The sequence below is a fragment of the Gouania willdenowi genome, chromosome 6 (assembly GCF_900634775.1).
Source record: "Gouania willdenowi chromosome 6, fGouWil2.1, whole genome shotgun sequence".
Taxonomy (NCBI): Eukaryota; Metazoa; Chordata; class Actinopteri; order Blenniiformes; family Gobiesocidae; genus Gouania; species Gouania willdenowi.
Genome location: NC_041049.1, coordinates 66,485,317 through 66,501,797, shown reverse-complemented (window position 1 = coordinate 66,501,797; position 16,481 = coordinate 66,485,317). Strand labels below are relative to the sequence as shown.

The 16,481-nt window shown below is 35.9% G+C and overlaps 2 protein-coding genes and 2 pseudogenes across 10 annotated transcripts in view; 2 read left to right on the top strand and 2 right to left on the bottom strand.

Annotated features, from left to right (window-relative positions):
- Positions 1 to 1,142: 1,142 nt before the first annotated feature.
- LOC114464295 (rac GTPase-activating protein 1 pseudogene) lies at positions 1,143 to 2,522 on the bottom strand (annotated as a pseudogene).
- An 873-nt stretch (positions 2,523 to 3,395) lies between these two features.
- On the top strand, positions 3,396 to 5,612 carry LOC114464294 (chromosome transmission fidelity protein 8 homolog). Its single transcript, XM_028448341.1, has 2 exons — positions 3,396 to 3,407; positions 5,175 to 5,612. The coding sequence occupies exons 1-2, from the start codon at positions 3,396 to 3,398 to the stop codon at positions 5,427 to 5,429; spliced, it is 267 nt and encodes an 88-aa protein (XP_028304142.1). The 3' UTR covers positions 5,430 to 5,612.
- LOC114465984 (kelch-like protein 36) overlaps positions 3,473 to 16,481 on the top strand; it is a 32,556-nt gene continuing 19,547 nt past the window's right edge. For 7 of the 9 annotated variants that reach the window (XM_028451391.1, XM_028451390.1, XM_028451387.1 and 4 more), the window contains exons 1-3: positions 12,209 to 12,442; positions 13,671 to 13,748; positions 13,969 to 14,166. In XM_028451391.1, the coding sequence (XP_028307192.1) occupies positions 13,695 to 13,748; positions 13,969 to 14,166 (252 nt within the window). In that variant the 5' untranslated portion in view covers positions 12,209 to 12,442; positions 13,671 to 13,694. Of the gene's footprint in view, positions 3,646 to 12,196; positions 12,443 to 13,670; positions 13,749 to 13,968; positions 14,167 to 16,481 lie in introns of those variants that run through there. The other 2 variants (XM_028451389.1, XM_028451388.1) reach the window with 2 other exon arrangements.
- On the bottom strand, positions 9,829 to 11,376 carry LOC114465981 (rac GTPase-activating protein 1 pseudogene; annotated as a pseudogene).

Sequence of the window (16,481 nt, the reverse complement as noted above, 5' to 3'; positions counted from 1 at the left end):
GTTAAGAGTAATAAATATTGGTGTAGAGTTTCTGATAAATAAGTTTACATAAATACTAAAATGAATAAATAAGTTTATGGGTAAAATACATTGTAAAAAACTTAGACTTTGATTAAAACGGTTGAAATTCATACACCAAAGCACATGATTTAATTTTACAAATAGAAATAGTCAAACATTGTAGGTTGGCTTAAAAAACATTGAATAGCAAAAAATTAATGAATATAATGAATTAATTATTTAAAATGGCAAAAGTTCAGGTGGTTAATTTGTTTAAAAACTTTTGAATAGAGCTCATTCTTCTTTTTCACCCTTTTCTTTAAGGTTTTCAAGCTGCTACAAAACCTGCAACAAAACTGAATAAACTTTTAAAAGCTGAGTTGACCTCGTGTCTTACTTGCGTTCCATCCATGTCCTTTAAAGCTGGACAACAAGCATTGTAGAAAATAAGCTTGACACTTATGATTGCCTTATCTCAGAATAAAAAAATCAACATTTTTGAATTTTTTTTGTTACTATAGCCTTACCTCTGAAATGTGTTTATCACATTTATCATGCTTTACTGGATTCTCACCCTAGTTTAAGTCTACTAATCATATATATATATATATATATATATATAAATAAAGGTCTTATGATTGAATATTTTTTTTCTAAAATAAGGCTAACAAAATTTTTATGCCTTTTGAAATTTCGGAGTTTGTCACATTTTTCTAATTTTTCATGCCTTACTGCATTTTAACCCCAGTTTAAGTGTGCTCATCATATTTAAACTCGTTTTAAGGCTTTTATGATTATCAATAATTCAATTTGTATGCCTTACCTCAAAATGTGGATGTTTTTCATGCCTTACTGTATTTTCACTGCAGTGTAATTGTGCTCATTATATTTAAACAATATATATTTATAAATACACACACTTCTCAAAGTACAAACACGTCAAACTATGACAAATTAAAGACAGACAAGGATTTCAAAGTTGTCCACGTGGTGGGCGTTAAAACATTTAATAAAAGCACAAACATTTAAGAAAATAGTCAAAAGTTCTGTTCTTAAACTACTGAGTGACACACGAGCTGAAACACCATCACAATAAAAGCACAACCAATATAGAAAGAAAAGCAATAGAGATACAAACAGCTGGGTTTTTCAAAATAAAACAACTATAATATAATATGTTATAAACTATATATGTACATAAAACAATGAAGCCTTTCAACAAAAATAATTAAAATATATTTCGGACTACAGTCTGGGGTACTTTGTCACTGCTGCTCCGTCACAAACTGGTCCCAGTAATTACTGGGCATGGTCAGCAGGTGCTCCATCACCTTGATCTGACGGTTGGTGTCCCACATGATGGTCATGAGGTCTGGGTTGGGGACGGCGTGGCCCACGATTGTCGGACCAAAAACAAGGGCCAGGTTGTGAATGTCCATCCTGGTTTCTAGGCTTTCAGCCACTCGCTGCAGATGCAGAACCAGGAAGGCCAGCGTGTCTCTGTTGGCTTTGGGCAGGTCACTGATGCTCTGGTACAGCAGAGAGAAGCTGTTCTCCTCATCAGAAACCTCTGCTGCGTCCATGAAGGCCTGGGTCAGACGGAACGTGAGCAGCGGCTCCTTCAGGTTCCTTAGGAAGTCCTTGAGGAGCCCCGTCACGGTGTTAATGTTTTTCACCTCACTGAGGACGGGAACTATGTTAGTGAGGAGGAACTCCTCCTTCAGGTCTTTCACTTGGACGTAGGAACCGGACAGACGGTAGAGTCCGGCCTCACACAGGCCTCGCTGCTCAATCTCACTAACGCAGCTAATCACCAGAGGAGGAATACTGGGGGAGGAGTCAGGGGCGTAATCAGCCAGTACGTCATACACACACCCCTCTCCGATCTTAAGCGGGCAGCCAATGGGGTTGGGGGTGCAGGGCAGGGGGCAGCGCTCCCTACATTGTAGGTGGGACACCACTTTACAGTCACTGCACTTCATGGACCGCTTTAAAAACTTGATCTTCTTTCCACAGTGAACGCAGGACACAGGCTTGATGACCATGTTGGAGACAAAGTGGTGGAGACGAGCGGTGCCGTCGTTCTGTGGAGCGTTGGGCTGAGCTTTGAGCTCTGGCTCCACGGGAACCTTAGAGTCAGACTTCACAGGTTCAGAGTCACACACGCCAGCACTTTCCCTCCCGCTGTGTGTCCGAGGAATCGGCTCAATGGTGGAAACGTCCTCCACGGGTCCTCCATTGGCAGGAACCTTCACGGTGGGGGTCTCGGTCACCAGGCTCTCGTTCTCTGGCAGCTTCTCCAACTCCGCCTCGCCCTTCGGTCTGGGGTGGATCTCCACGTCCACCTCCACCTGGTTGGGGGCGTGTTTTAGTGGGACTTCCAGGGCCCCTCTCTCTGTCTCAGCCTTAGTGAAGGTCTCTTTCCTGGAGCGGAGCTTCTGCTTCTTCTTTTTCCACTTTCGACGACAGTCGCCCAAGTTTCGAGCCAGTCGGCTAAAACCCAGGAAAGATAGAATGCCCATTATGTGACAAACTATCCTGACGCTGCGTTAAAAATGTCTTTAAATGTGTATTTGATAGAGATGTGTTGGCGATCTGTCTCCAGATTGTGAACACTAACATCTATTCCTGAGAGTTTGTTTATATATTGAGAAGATGAAAGCTCAACTGACATTTGTCTCATGCTGACCGCTCATTGGTCGAGTGTTAACGGTTACTGCTCGCCTATTGGCCGAGAGTTTACAGTTAATTGTCGCCCATTGAGCGAGAGTTGCGAGTCACTTGTAAATAACCAAGATGATTGCGACCAATCACTGTTCTTTAATCCCCGGAAGTGTATTAGTGGTGGCCATGATAAAAGAACGTTTTAATTTTCTGAGGAAAGGAAGTGCGGCCGTAGGATTATTACGTCACCTCGTGGAAGTGCGTCTGATCGTCAAAACTTCCAAACTAACGTGACCACCTTTTCCTAACTCCTCTCCTAGGAAAGTGGATAGGAAAGGAGATAGGAGGGAATATTCGGACGCAGCCTCGATATATTTCGATCATTACTCCATGTCGGTTGTCATTTATTTTATTTTATTTTTAAATAATCATAAATTGTGTTTCATACTATTCTTTGTTTTCCTACTGGAATGTATAATATAAGTACAGTGTGTATTTTTTGCATGTGATTATGTTTTTGTAAAAACAAAATAAAAGTACAACCGCGAGGACTTCAAAATAAAAGAAACAAGGTATTTCATATATTTTACAATAAAATCCAGAAAAACTATATCCATCATGTTTGAGTGAGATTCATTTTTTTTACATGTTTTTTTGCATAAACATAAATTTACAGCGTTCTGCACAGCCCGTGGCGCTTCCTGTCAATGCTAGGGACTTTATTTTGAAAAATGGAAACGGAGGTGCATTTGTTCTAAATATTCCGGCCGGTGGGACGTGACATGCTAACGCTGTTTACAAGGTTTTTCAGACTGAATCATAGCTTTGTAATGTCACCGTAGCAGAATGGTGTACATGTGATTTTACAGGGTTATTATTCTACAGTGTCGGAGATTAAAGATGATACTTTATTGTTATTCAGAGGTGATACATGCGGAGGCTTGGTGTTGTGTGCTAACAGGAGATGCTGCTCACTGAGAGGTAAGCAGCTGTTCTTTAGACATAAATGTAATTTGTGTTTTTATTCCGCTAAAAGCTGTTTTACTGACTTTGTATTCCCAGGTAAACCAAATAGAAACCATATGGGACAATAATATGATTCTAAAGAGCAACAGAACACCAGAAAACAACGTATTTCCTCTAATTCTAAAATATCAAAATCATGAACAATATGATGATTCATTCGCTATCATTAGCTTTGGGTTAAAAATAAAATCCCATCTGTTCAGCTTATTTCAAAACACATGATTACATTGAGTTTACAAAGTAAAAAAGATAGTATATTATAAGACTATGCCAAGTTTGTCGTACATAAACTAGTAGTTGTGAAATCAACACCAAAAATTTCAGGTGAATGAATTTAACCTAATTATAAATAACTCAAGTTAAAAAAAAAAAAAATATTCTGAAAGCATCACACATTCGTTTCCTCCTACAAATACAGACAAAACCTATAAAAACAAACCGTTTTCACCAAGTTTTATTTTTCTAAATTGAAAATTATTTTCATTATTTGTTTTGAGTCGTACTTTTTTATTTTTATTATTCTTGAATGGTTTGATGAATAAAATGATGTTTAATTGTTTAAAAAGTTAATGACCAAATCCTGTACATTTTCTTAGTGTTAAAGCCTAATATACCTGCTTCTATACTGACACTTTACTTGAAGCTTTTGAAGTATCATTCTATACATTTTGTCTGTGTTTATTATGCATTTTTACCATTTCCTATGATTAGGAGCGTACTGGCGAGATAATACAATGATGCTACCTTCAAAGGGATTTGTTAATTTTTTAGGAAAAAAGTTCCACAAAGATTTTATAAAAAATGTTAATTATAATTTAAAACAAAACTGTTGATCCATGTTACAGTTCTACACATATGTAGTTAACAATTAGCAAAATATGTTTCATATCAATCTTTCCCACATTTTACCATTTTAAAAAATTGAAATTGAGGGGTATACTGGCAGAAAAAAGGCTACACCAAAAATATTAAAACCTATATTTTCATTGATTAGGAAGCCTAACAATGTAACCAATAGTAGAAAAGAAATTAGATGATAGATATTTGTTTTTAGTGTATTTTACAGCTGATTTAGGACCAGTTATCATTAGAGATGCTAACAGAAAGCTAACACAAGAGGAAGGTTAAGTTTTATTGGGTTATTTATTTCAGGCTCAGTAATTGTGATTAATTGTAATTGAACTTTAGGAATTTGATTTGATTTGATTTAATTTTATTACTAACATGAACAGAACATTAATTGTAATTGAACTTTAGTAATTGCAAACGTAATTTTGTAATTGACTTTCTGAGGATACAGAATAATGGTAATTTAATTGTAATTGGAAAAAATCCTGGTCACCATAATCATCACTGAATTGTGATTGAACATGGGTAATTGAAAACGTAATTGTAACTGAAAAATGTAATTGGCCCTAACCCTGCTTAGTAGCATTTAAAAAGGAGAATAATGTGTGTCATATTGTTTACCTTTTCACCACCAGGGGGTGCCAGTGCTCATCGTAGGACATCACATTCTTTATGGGAAACAAGTGAAGCTGGATAAACCCTTTGCTGTCCTCACCAAGCACACAGGCCACTCACATGGTGGTGGCAGTGATGCTGAAGAGGTAACCATGGAAACGGACCAGGAAAGCTCCACCTCTACCTCTTACTCGGTGTCTGCTCTCATCAAACGGAAATTAATCTTTAAGACGCGACCAAAACCCATCATTACCAACGTGCCCAAGAAGGTGTAGCTGAGTGATGGAGTATCGTAAGAGGGAGGATTTTATGTGTATTTACCTATTGGAACAGATGCTAATGTACATTAAAAAAAAACGTATTGTTTTATTGCTTTCACTATGGTGTGTACTCATGTCTGTAGAACCACATGGACCAATGACACTTTATTTAAATATTCAATAAAGCTGATAAAACTGTTTGGGATTCATTAAAGTGAATGTAATACACAGCATTTTTACAAATATTTAAATATATACAGTATTTAAACATTATTCTTGCACAAATTAGCATTTTACAGCATTACCAGTGATTTACAGTCAGGTGTTAACACTTTAGACATGAAGTGACATTAGGGCAGTGTTTTTCAACCTTGGGGTCGTGACTCCGTGAGGGGTCACCTGGAATTCAAATGGGGTCACCGAAAATGTCTAAATTGATAATAGAAAAAAATGCTGATTAAAAGTAAATGTTTGTTTTTTTAGATTAAAACACCACACACAATCTTAAACAACTGTATTCTGTACTTTCACAACAAAAAACTCTGTAAAAACTTATCTCATCAACTCAGAATAACCAAAAAACATTTCCTATAAAAAATTATCTCATTAATTCAGAAAACCTGAAACATCTTTCCTATAAAAACAGAAAAAGGCCATTTTTTTATTTACTTAATTTTATCTCATCATTTCAGAAAAACTACAAAATTATTCCTACAAAAACAGAAAAACGGGGCCAATTTTAAAAATGTACTTTTTTTTCTCATTATTTCAGAAAAGCTAAATAATGATTTCTTGAAAAACACTACAATTTTTTTTATTTACTTATTTTTTTTATCATCAATTCAGGACAAAAACGAAAAATAGTTCCTATGAAAACAGAAAACCGGGGCCATTTTTTAAAATGTACTTATTTTTTATCTCACCATTTCAGAAAAAACAAAGAATATTACCCATAACACAAAAAAACAGGCCAATTTTCTTATTTTATATCTCATCATTTCAGGACGAAAACAAAAATAATTCCTGTAAAAACAGAAAATCTGTCATTTTTTTTCTTTTTGTTTACTTTTTTTTTTTCATCAATTCAGAAAACCCAAAAAAATATTTCCTGCTAATTTATTTTTTCCATTTACTTATTTGTATCTCATCAATTCAGGAAAATCACTAAATATTTTATTAAAAAATGGAGCACTTTTTTTTTTTTCTGAAAAAAATGAAAAATATTTCATATAAAATCAGAATAATGGGGCCAAATTTTTATTTACTATGTTTATCTCATCAATTCAGATTTTTTTCTTCATTGAATGCAATAAAAAAAATCATAGTTGGTTTATAGTTAGGCAATAGTTCATTTTGGCAAATTCTTGGGTACATTTTAGTATTTATCAATATTCTTGTTTAAAGCTTTTTTTTGGACTCTAAACTGTTCACATATTGTTTGTTAAAAATAGTAAATTAAAAATAGTCGTTTTCCCTAAAATAATAAATAATTGTGATAATTATTTTGGCCATAATCGTGCAGCCCTAATCTGACGTAATGTTCTGACTTTTTCTGACCTGGACATGTTGCTGTGTTCTCCTTTTATTCTCAGTATAAGTTTAGTTTTTCATCATCATGGATTTAAAAAGGCTTTGGGAATTCATCTGGACTTGTTGCTGTTTGTCTGCAGGTGGAGTTAATCGGTGTCTCCATCACTGGTCTGAAGGCTGTGGTGGGCTTTCTGTACAGTGGAGAACTTTCACTGGATGGAGGAAACATCCACCATGTGCTGGAAGCTCCTTGTACATTTATTTTATGTGAAAATGTGATGTTTTGTTGTTGTTTTTGGTGTAATTTTGTGTGTTTTTGTTATCATTTTGTATATTTTTATCATTCTGAATTTTGTTGTTTTATGTTTTAGGAGTCATTTTGTGTGTTTTTGTTGTCATTTTGGGGTCTTTTTTTTTTTAACCTATTTAGTGTAGTTTTGTTTATTTTTTCAGTTATTTATTGTAGTAATTTTGTGGGTTTTAGAGTAATTTTATGTATTTTTGGTGTCATTTTGTTTATTTTTGCTGTTTTCTGTGTATTTAAGCAATTTTCTTTTCACACTTTTGTCATATTTTGTGTATTTGTCTGCCATTCCATGTTGTCTTTTTTTTAAAAATATTTTTCTGTGATCCTGTATATTTAGTTGTATTGTGGGGTTTTGGTGTCATTTTTTAGTCTTTTTCTGTGTTTTTTTGTAAATATTTTTTACGTTATTTATTGTAGTCATCTTCTATGTGTTTAGTCATTTCATGTATATATATATATATATATATTTGTAATCTAGTATTACAGTAATTTTATTTATTTTTGCTGTTTTCTCTTTATTTATTCAAATTTCTTGTATATTTTTCTGCCATTCCATGTGTTTTTGGGGTTATTTTGTGCATTTACATTTGGGACCCATGTTGCCCATGTCTGTAGTTCAGTAAGCTGTAGTAAGAAGTGAATTAGATTTTTTGTGTGTATTTTTATTTTCTTTGGAATAAGAAAATTCAATGAAACTTTTAACGTGAAAAGAAGAACAAGAACGTACCTACTTGTTAATTGTGCATGGTTGTGGAGTCATTTAAATGTTATAATGTGTATGTCTGGTATCTTTAAAAATGTCTGAGTTGAATAAATGGGTTTTATATTTTCTTACAAATTTTTTATTCTTATTTTATTTTTTCATATTTCATAACTTGTTTTAAGGATCTTATGATAGCCTTATCTCAGAAAAAAATTTCTCATTTTTTATGCCTTACTGGATTTTCACCCCTGTTTAAGTGTGCTCATCATATTTAAACTGGTTTTAAGGGTCTTATTGGTTTTCCAATAATGAAGAAAAGAACAAATGGCACTCCAAACGCTCCAATACTCCAGAAGAAAACACCTCTGCCAACACACTCAACCTTCTCTCACTTCTCACCTGTTCTGTCCAGTACACCTTAGGTCAGGTATAGGTGTAGTTCAACAATTAGACACTAGATAGAGCCCCAACATAAGTATTGGGTCTAAGCTCTGATTGAACCTTTATCACACCTGTGTGTTTGGACACTCAGACAATGCAGTGGTAGTTGTTGGTGAGTGACTTCAGATTTATTATGGTTTATTTTAAAGTTAAAAGCTCCTAAAAGCAAGTATTTAAGTTGGAATGTAGGTCATGTTAAAGTACACAGGCTGATTCCATGTTTTTATGACTTTTGACCCAAATTTAAGTTAACTCTACAGCAAAAGTGTTTGGCCTTTTCAATTTGTTTGCCTTGAGACATTTTAGTCAAAATACATGAAGTTACTATTTGATCCAATTGATATATATATATATATATATATATATATTGTGATTTCATAGTGTAATTTAGGTTAAAAGAATGAAGAATAAAATCACTAACATGTTAAGAGTAATAAATACTGGTGTAGAGTTTCTGATAAATAAGTTTACATAAATACTAAAATGAATAAATAAGTTTATGGGTAAAATACATTGTTAAAAACTTAGACTTTGATTAAAACGGTTGAAATTCATACACCAAAGCACATGATTTAATTTTACAAATAGAAATAGTCAAACATTGTAGGTTGGCTTAAAAAACATTGAATAGCAAAAAATTAATGAATATAATGAATAAATTATTTAAAATGGCAAAAGTGAAGGTGGTGAATTTGTTTAAAAACTTTTGAATAGAGCTCATTCTTCTTTTTCACCCTTTTCTTTAAGGTTTTCAAGCTGCTACAAAACCTGCAACAAAACTGAATAAACTTTTAAAAGCTGAGTTGACCTCGTGTCTTACTTGCGTTCCATCCATGTCCTTTAAAGCTGGACAACAAGCATTGTAGAAAATAAGCCTGACACTTATGATTGCCTTATCTCAGAAAAAAAATAAAAAACATTTTTTAATTTTTTTTGTTACTATAGCCTTACCTCTGAAATGTGAGTTTATCATATTTATCATGCTTTACTGGATTCTCACCCTAGTTTAAGTCTACTAATCATATATATATATATATATTAAGGTCTTATGATAGCCTTATTTTAGAAAAAAAATATTCAAACAAAATTTTTATGCCTTTTGAAATTTCGGAGTTTGTCACATTTTTCTAATTTTTCATGCCTTACTGCATTTTAACCCCAGTTTAAGTGTGCTCATCATATTTAAACTCGTTTTAAGGCTTTTATGATTATCAATAATTGAATTTGTGTGCCTTACCTCAAAATGTGGATGTTTTTCATGCCTTACTGTATTTTCACTGCAGTGTAATTGTGCTCATCATATTTAAACAATATATATTTATAAATACACACACTTCTCAAAATACAAACACGTCAAACTATGACAAATTAAAGACAGACAAGGATTTCAAAGTTGTCCACGTGGTGGGCGTTAAAACATTTAATAAAAGCACAAACATTTAAGAAAATAGTCAAAAGTTCTGTTCTTAAACTACTGAGTGACACACGAGCTGAAACACCATCACAATAAAAGCACAACCAATATAGAAAGAAAAGCAATAGAGATACAAACAGCTGGGTTTTTCAAAATAAAACAACTATAATATAATATGTTATAAACAACTATATATGTACATAAAACAATGAAGCCTTTCAACATAATTAATTAAAATATTTCGGACTACAGTCTGGGGTACTTTGTCACCGCTGCTCCGTCACAAACTGGTCCCAGTAATTACTGGGCATGGTCAGCAGGTGCTCCATCACCTTGATCTGACGGTTTGTGTCCCACATGATGGTCATGAGGTCTGGGTTGGGGACGGCGTGGCCCACGATTGTCGGACCAAAAACAAGGGCCAGGTTGTGAATGTCCATCCTGGTTTCTAGGCTTTCAGCCACTCGCTGCAGATGCAGAACCAGGAAGGCCAGCGTGTCTCTGTTGGCTTTGGGCAGGTCACTGATGCTCTGGTACAGCAGAGAGAAGCTGTTCTCCTCATCAGAAACCTCTGCTGCGTCCATGAAGGCCTGGTTCAGGCGGAACGTGAGCAGCGGCTCCTTCAGGTTCCTTAGGAAGTCCTTGAGGAGCCCCGTCACGGTGTTGATGTTTTCCACCTCACTGAGGACGGGAACCATGTTAGTGAGGAGGAACTCCTCCTTCAGGTCTTTCACTTGGACGTAGGAACCGGACAGACGGTAGAGTCCGGCCTCACACAGGCCTCGCTGCTCAATCTCACTAACGCAGCTAATCACCAGAGGAGGAATACTGGGGGAGGAGTCAGGGGCGTAATCAGCCAGTACGTCATACACACACCCCTCTCCGATCTTAAGCGGGCAGCCAATGGGGTTGGGGGTGCAGGGCAGGGGGCAGCGCTCCCTACATTGTGGGTGGGACACCACTTTACAGTCACTGCACTTCATGGACCGCTTTAAAAACTTGATCTTCTTTCCACAGTGAACGCAGGACACAGGCTTGATGACCATGTTGGAGACAAAGTGGTGGAGACGAGCGGTGCCGTCGTTCTGTGGAGCGTTGGGCTGAGCTTTGAGCTCTGGCTCCACGGGAACCTTAACGTCAGACTTCACAGGTTCAGAGTCACACACGCCATCACTTTCCCTCCCGCTGTGTGTCCGAGGAATCGGCTCAATGGTGGAAACGTCCTCCACGGGTTCTCCATTGGCAGGAACCTTCACGGTGGGGGTCTCGGTCACCAGGCTCTCGTTCTCTGGCAGCTTCTCCAACTCCGTCTCTCCCTTCGGTCTCGGGTGGATCTCCACGTCCACCTCCACCTGGTTGGGGGCGTGTTTTAGTGGGACTTCCAGGGCCCCTCTCTCTGTCTCAGCCTCAGTGAAGGTCTCTTTCCTGGAGCGGAGTTTCTGCTTCTTCTTCTTCCACTTTCGACGGCAGTCGCCCACGTTTCGAGCCAGTCGGCTAAAACCCAGGAAAGATAGAATGCCCATTATGTGACAAACTATCCTGAAGCTGCTTTAAAAACGTTTTTAAATGTGTATTTGATAGAGATGTGTTGGCGATCTGTCTCCAGATTGTGAACACTAACATCTATTCCTAAGAGTTTGTTTATATATTGAGAAGATGAAAGCTCAACTGACATTTGTCTCATGCTGACCGCTCATTGGTCGAGAATTAACGGTTACTGCTCGCCTATTGGCCGAGAGTTTACAGTTATTTGTCGCCCATTGAGCGAGAGTTGCGAGTCACTTGTAAATAACCAAGATGATTGCGACCAATCACTGTTCTTTAATCCCCGGAAGTGTATAAGTGGTGGCCATGATAAAAGTTAGTTTGAATTTTCTGAGGAAAGGAAGTGTGGCCGTAGGATTATTACGTCACCTAGCGTCTGATCGTCAAAACTCACGTGACCACCTTTTCCTAACTTCTCTCCTAGGAAAGTGGATAGGAAAGGAGATAGGAGGGAATATTCGGACGCAGCCTCGATATATTTCGATCATTACTCCATGTCGGTTGTCATTTATTTTATTTTATTTTTAAATAATCATAAATTGTGTTGCATACTATTCTTTGTTTTCCTCCTGCAATGTATAATAAAAGTACAGTGTGTATTTTTTGCATGTGATTATGTTTTTGTAAAAACAAAATAAAAGTACAACCGCGAGGACTTCAGAATAAAAGAAACAAGGTATTTCATATATTTTACAATAAACTCCAGAAAAACTATATCCATCGTGTTTGAGTGAGATTCATTTTTTTTTTTACATGTTTTTTTGCATAAACATACATTTACAGCGTTCTGGACAGCCCTTGGCGCTTCCTGTTAATGCAAGGGACTTTATTTTGAAAAATGGAAACGGAGGTGCATTTGTTCTAAATATTCCGGCCGGTGGGACGTGACATGCTAACGCTGTTTACAAGGTTTTTCAGACTGAATAATAGCTTTGTAATGTCACTGTAGCAGAATGGTGTACATGTGATTTTACAGGGTTATTATTCTACAGTGTCGGAGATTAAAGATGATACTTTATTGTTATTCAGAGGTGATACATGCGGAGGCTTGGTGTTGTGTGCTAACAGGAGATGCTGCTCACTGAGAGGTAAGCAGCTGTTCTTTAGACATAAATGTAATTTGTGTTTTTATTCCGCTAAAAGCTGTTTTACTGACTTTGTATTCCCAGGTAAACCAAATAGAAACCATATGGGACAATAATATGTCTCTAAAGAGCAACAGAACACCAGAAAACAACGTATTTTCTCTAATTCTAAAATATCAAAATCATGAACAATATGATGATTCATTCGCTATCATTAGCTTTGGGTTAAAAATAAAATCCCATCTGTTCAGGTTATTTCAAAACACATGATTACATTGAGTTTACAAAGTAAAAAAGATAGTATATTATAAGACTATGCCAAGTTTGTCGTACATAAACTAGTAGTTGTGAAATCAACACCAAAAATTGTAGGTGAATGAATTTAACCTAATTATAAATAACTCAAGTAAAAAAAAAAAAAAAAAATTATTCTGAAAGCATCACACATTCGTTTCCTCCTAAAAATACAGACAAAACCTATAAAAACAAACCGTTTTCACCAAGTTTTATTTTTGTAAATTGAAAATTTTTTTCATTATTTGTTTTGAGTCATACTTTTTTATTTTTGTTATTCTTGAATGGTTTGATGAATAAAATTATATAAATCATGTTTAATTGTTTAAAAACTTAATGACCAAATCCTGTACATTTTCTTAATGTTAAAGCTTAATATACCTGCTTCTATACTGACACTTTAATTGAAGCTTTTGAAGTGTCATTCTATACATTTTGTCTGTGTTTATTATGCATTTTTACCATTTCCTATGATTAGGAGCGTACTGGCGAGATAATACAATGATTGTTCATTTTTTAGGAATTAAGTTCCACAAAGATCAGCATTGCAGTTCAACCAGCATTTATATTAAAATACTTTTGTTACAATTGTTTTTTTTTGTATTAAATATTTGTCTTTCATCAGTCTGAAGAACAGTAAATGGGAGGCGTTACTCTCTTATTAAATAAAAATATTGCAGTAGTTCACGACAAATATGCCTTCTAGTATTTTCCTTGCCAATAATCAACTTTTTTCCTTCATCCATTCAGTAAATCAGTGAATATATAATTTTTCAGATATTTGCATTAAGAGAAGAGTTTTCATTATCAATGCAGACTTAGGTGCTGTTCGGAAAATACAGAGTTTGTTACCACTGTCTGTGGGGATCTGTTGAAGAATGAAATATGCAAAGAAGTGATAAGGACACTATCTTCATTATCATTGTTTGTTGTTTAGGTGATACCAAACCGACGGGACAAAATGGACAAACAGATTTTGGGGAGTCGTCCCGAGTGGGTCAGTGAATCATCAAAGGTCAGTGAGAAAAACTCACTTGGATTCAAAGACTAGTCAGGAGTAAATATGTTCCTGTTGGACATTTTTATCCAGCGGGCTGTAATAAAGTATAATAAAGGAAAGGAGGATAATGAAATACCCTAATTTCATCCAGTTATCAAGCTTGGCCTTAAAACGTTGAGTGACATTTTATGACTTTCACATTTCACTATCATTATAAACATACGTGTTTTCTCAGAAAACTGTTCAGTGGACGGACCAGGCTGCTGAGATGCTGCAGGGGCTCAACGAGCAGAGGCAGGGCGGTAGATTCTGCGACATGGCTCTGGTTGCAGAAGAAGAGCGAGTCCCCGCACACCGTGCTCTGCTAGCCGTGTTTAGCCCGTACTTCCACGCCATGTTCACCGTGGGCATGAGGGAGGAGCAGCAGAATGAGGTAAAGAAGGAAAGAGACGCTTTTATAACAGAAGTCTGTAGTCAGGAGAGGAGGATTCTGTGTCTGAACAAAAGTAGTTTTCAGTCGTAGATGCAGGTGGACGACATGTTCATAAATAAAAAATCTGTGTGGTAAAAATATAACAGTTTTTGACGTAAGGCTGCACAATTAATCAAATTTTAATCATGATTATGATTTTGGTCTCCACGATTAAATTAACCTGTTTGTCTGCAATTTTTATGTTTAAAATGCGACCTCGGATGGATATAAAACTAGTTTTAGGGATTTTTTTTTTTTTTTTTAGGTGTGGTGCTTGTGTTGAACGTGTGGACACGCCCCATGAGTTGATTGACATAAGTACCAAATTAATTAGTATTATTAATTCATTCTTTAATCCAGCGGACACTCAAGCCAGAAAATGTTGACACGCTAGTGTTTCTGGCTAAAAACCTGTAGCTTAAGCTTAATGTTCTTAACTTTCTCTTTATACGCTGTGATTGTTTTTGAAGGAGTTGCACTAAGCAAATGATTTAGTTAAATAAATGAAATGTGTGTTAAGGCACGTTGACAGGCTGAGTGTATACAGTGTGTGTGTGCGTGTGTGTGTGTGTCTGTGTGTGTGTGCGTGTGCGTGTGTTTAATGAAGGCGTTTCCCCTGCAGTGAAAAGCTACACTGTTATTCTGAACGGACCATTCATGGACTCCACCTCCCACATTCACACACTCATACACACACTCCTGATTTTTGTGGGGTCACACCTTTAAGTCTCGTGATTAAAGCTGGCTCAGTCACTTTAACCTTTGACCCTCACACTGTGTAGTACTGGACTTTAAACCAGTTGTTCTCAACCTGTTTAGCCAGCGACGCCCAAAATAAAGGTGCCAGACAGTTAGAAGGTGTAGCAGAAGGTGGTTGAACACAGAAGAACATTGAAGAACAGTCATGTGGACACAGGGCCATCTATAAGGGGGAATAAAGGGGTGAGATTTTGGGGGTCCATCTATAAAGTTAGCAAAATGATGGTCCATTGTTCTATGAATCTGTGATAACCACATCTATTTTTTTTTATGAATAATATCCACTGTTATACAGGAAGTTTACCATATTTACGCTCTAGTATAAACTCATCTTAAAGATGTAAATCCTTGTTTTAATAAAAATGGGTTAAGAGTAACCAAAAATGGTGGAAAAGGTGGTGAAATAGACTTTTAAAAACCACAGAAATTGGTTAAAAGTTTTAAAACGGACAGAAAAAGTGGTAAAAAAGGGTTCAAAGTGTCAGTATTGGCTATGAAGTGGCAGGAAAAAGTAGGAACAATTAGTTTAAACTGGCAAATAATGGGCATGACAAATCGTGATTGTGGTTAAATTGAAAATTAAATACGATGAAAAGAGGTTAAAAGTGACAATAATGAGTCAGGATATGTGACATTAGGTGGAAAAGTGGTGGAAAAGGTTTATAAGTGCCAAAAATGTTTTGAATGTTGAAAAAATGGGCAGAAAAGGCATTGAAATTTGATGAAGTCGTGGCAGAAATGGGAGTAATGAAGCAAAAATGCATTAAAAGGAGCAAAAAATATGGCAAGAAAAAGTGATGAAAATATGTTCAGTTATGTCAAAGTTTGGTGTAGTTGCAGAAAAAGGGTACAAATAAGCAAAAATGGGCTCACATTGTAAAAAAAAAACAAAAAACAAAAACAGTATTCGTTTCTTAAAGGCATCTGGTGACCCCCTCCCAGTGTCCCAAAATGGGGTCCCGACTCCAAGGTTGAGAACCCCTGCTTTAAAGAATGAACACTGCAGCTGGTTTGTGTTGTAAAGACCTCCAGGTTTGTTCCATCACGGACATGAAAATGTCCATGTTTTTTCTTCACCTTATAGCAGACATGAGCAGTCAGTGGTCAGTGGACCACAAGCGGCCCTCTGTGTCATTTTGAGCGGCCCCCACAACAAAATACACAAAATGACTCCAGAAATATACAAAACGACAATAACACACAAAATACTATACAAAAAACATGAAATGACACAAAAAAGAAACAAAATGAAAACAAAACAACACTAAAAATAGAAAACCTACAAAAAGACACAACAAAACATAAATTGATAAAGAAAAACACAAAATGATGACTAAAATACAAAGTGACAACAAAAATACAAAATAGCTACACAAACCAAACAACTAAAATAACACACTAAATGATTTCAATGACATTAAAAATGACAACATACATTTGATACACAAAATGACTCTAAAAACACACAAAACTTCAACCATGAAATGAGAAAAAACTTCAACAAAAACCATTTTTTT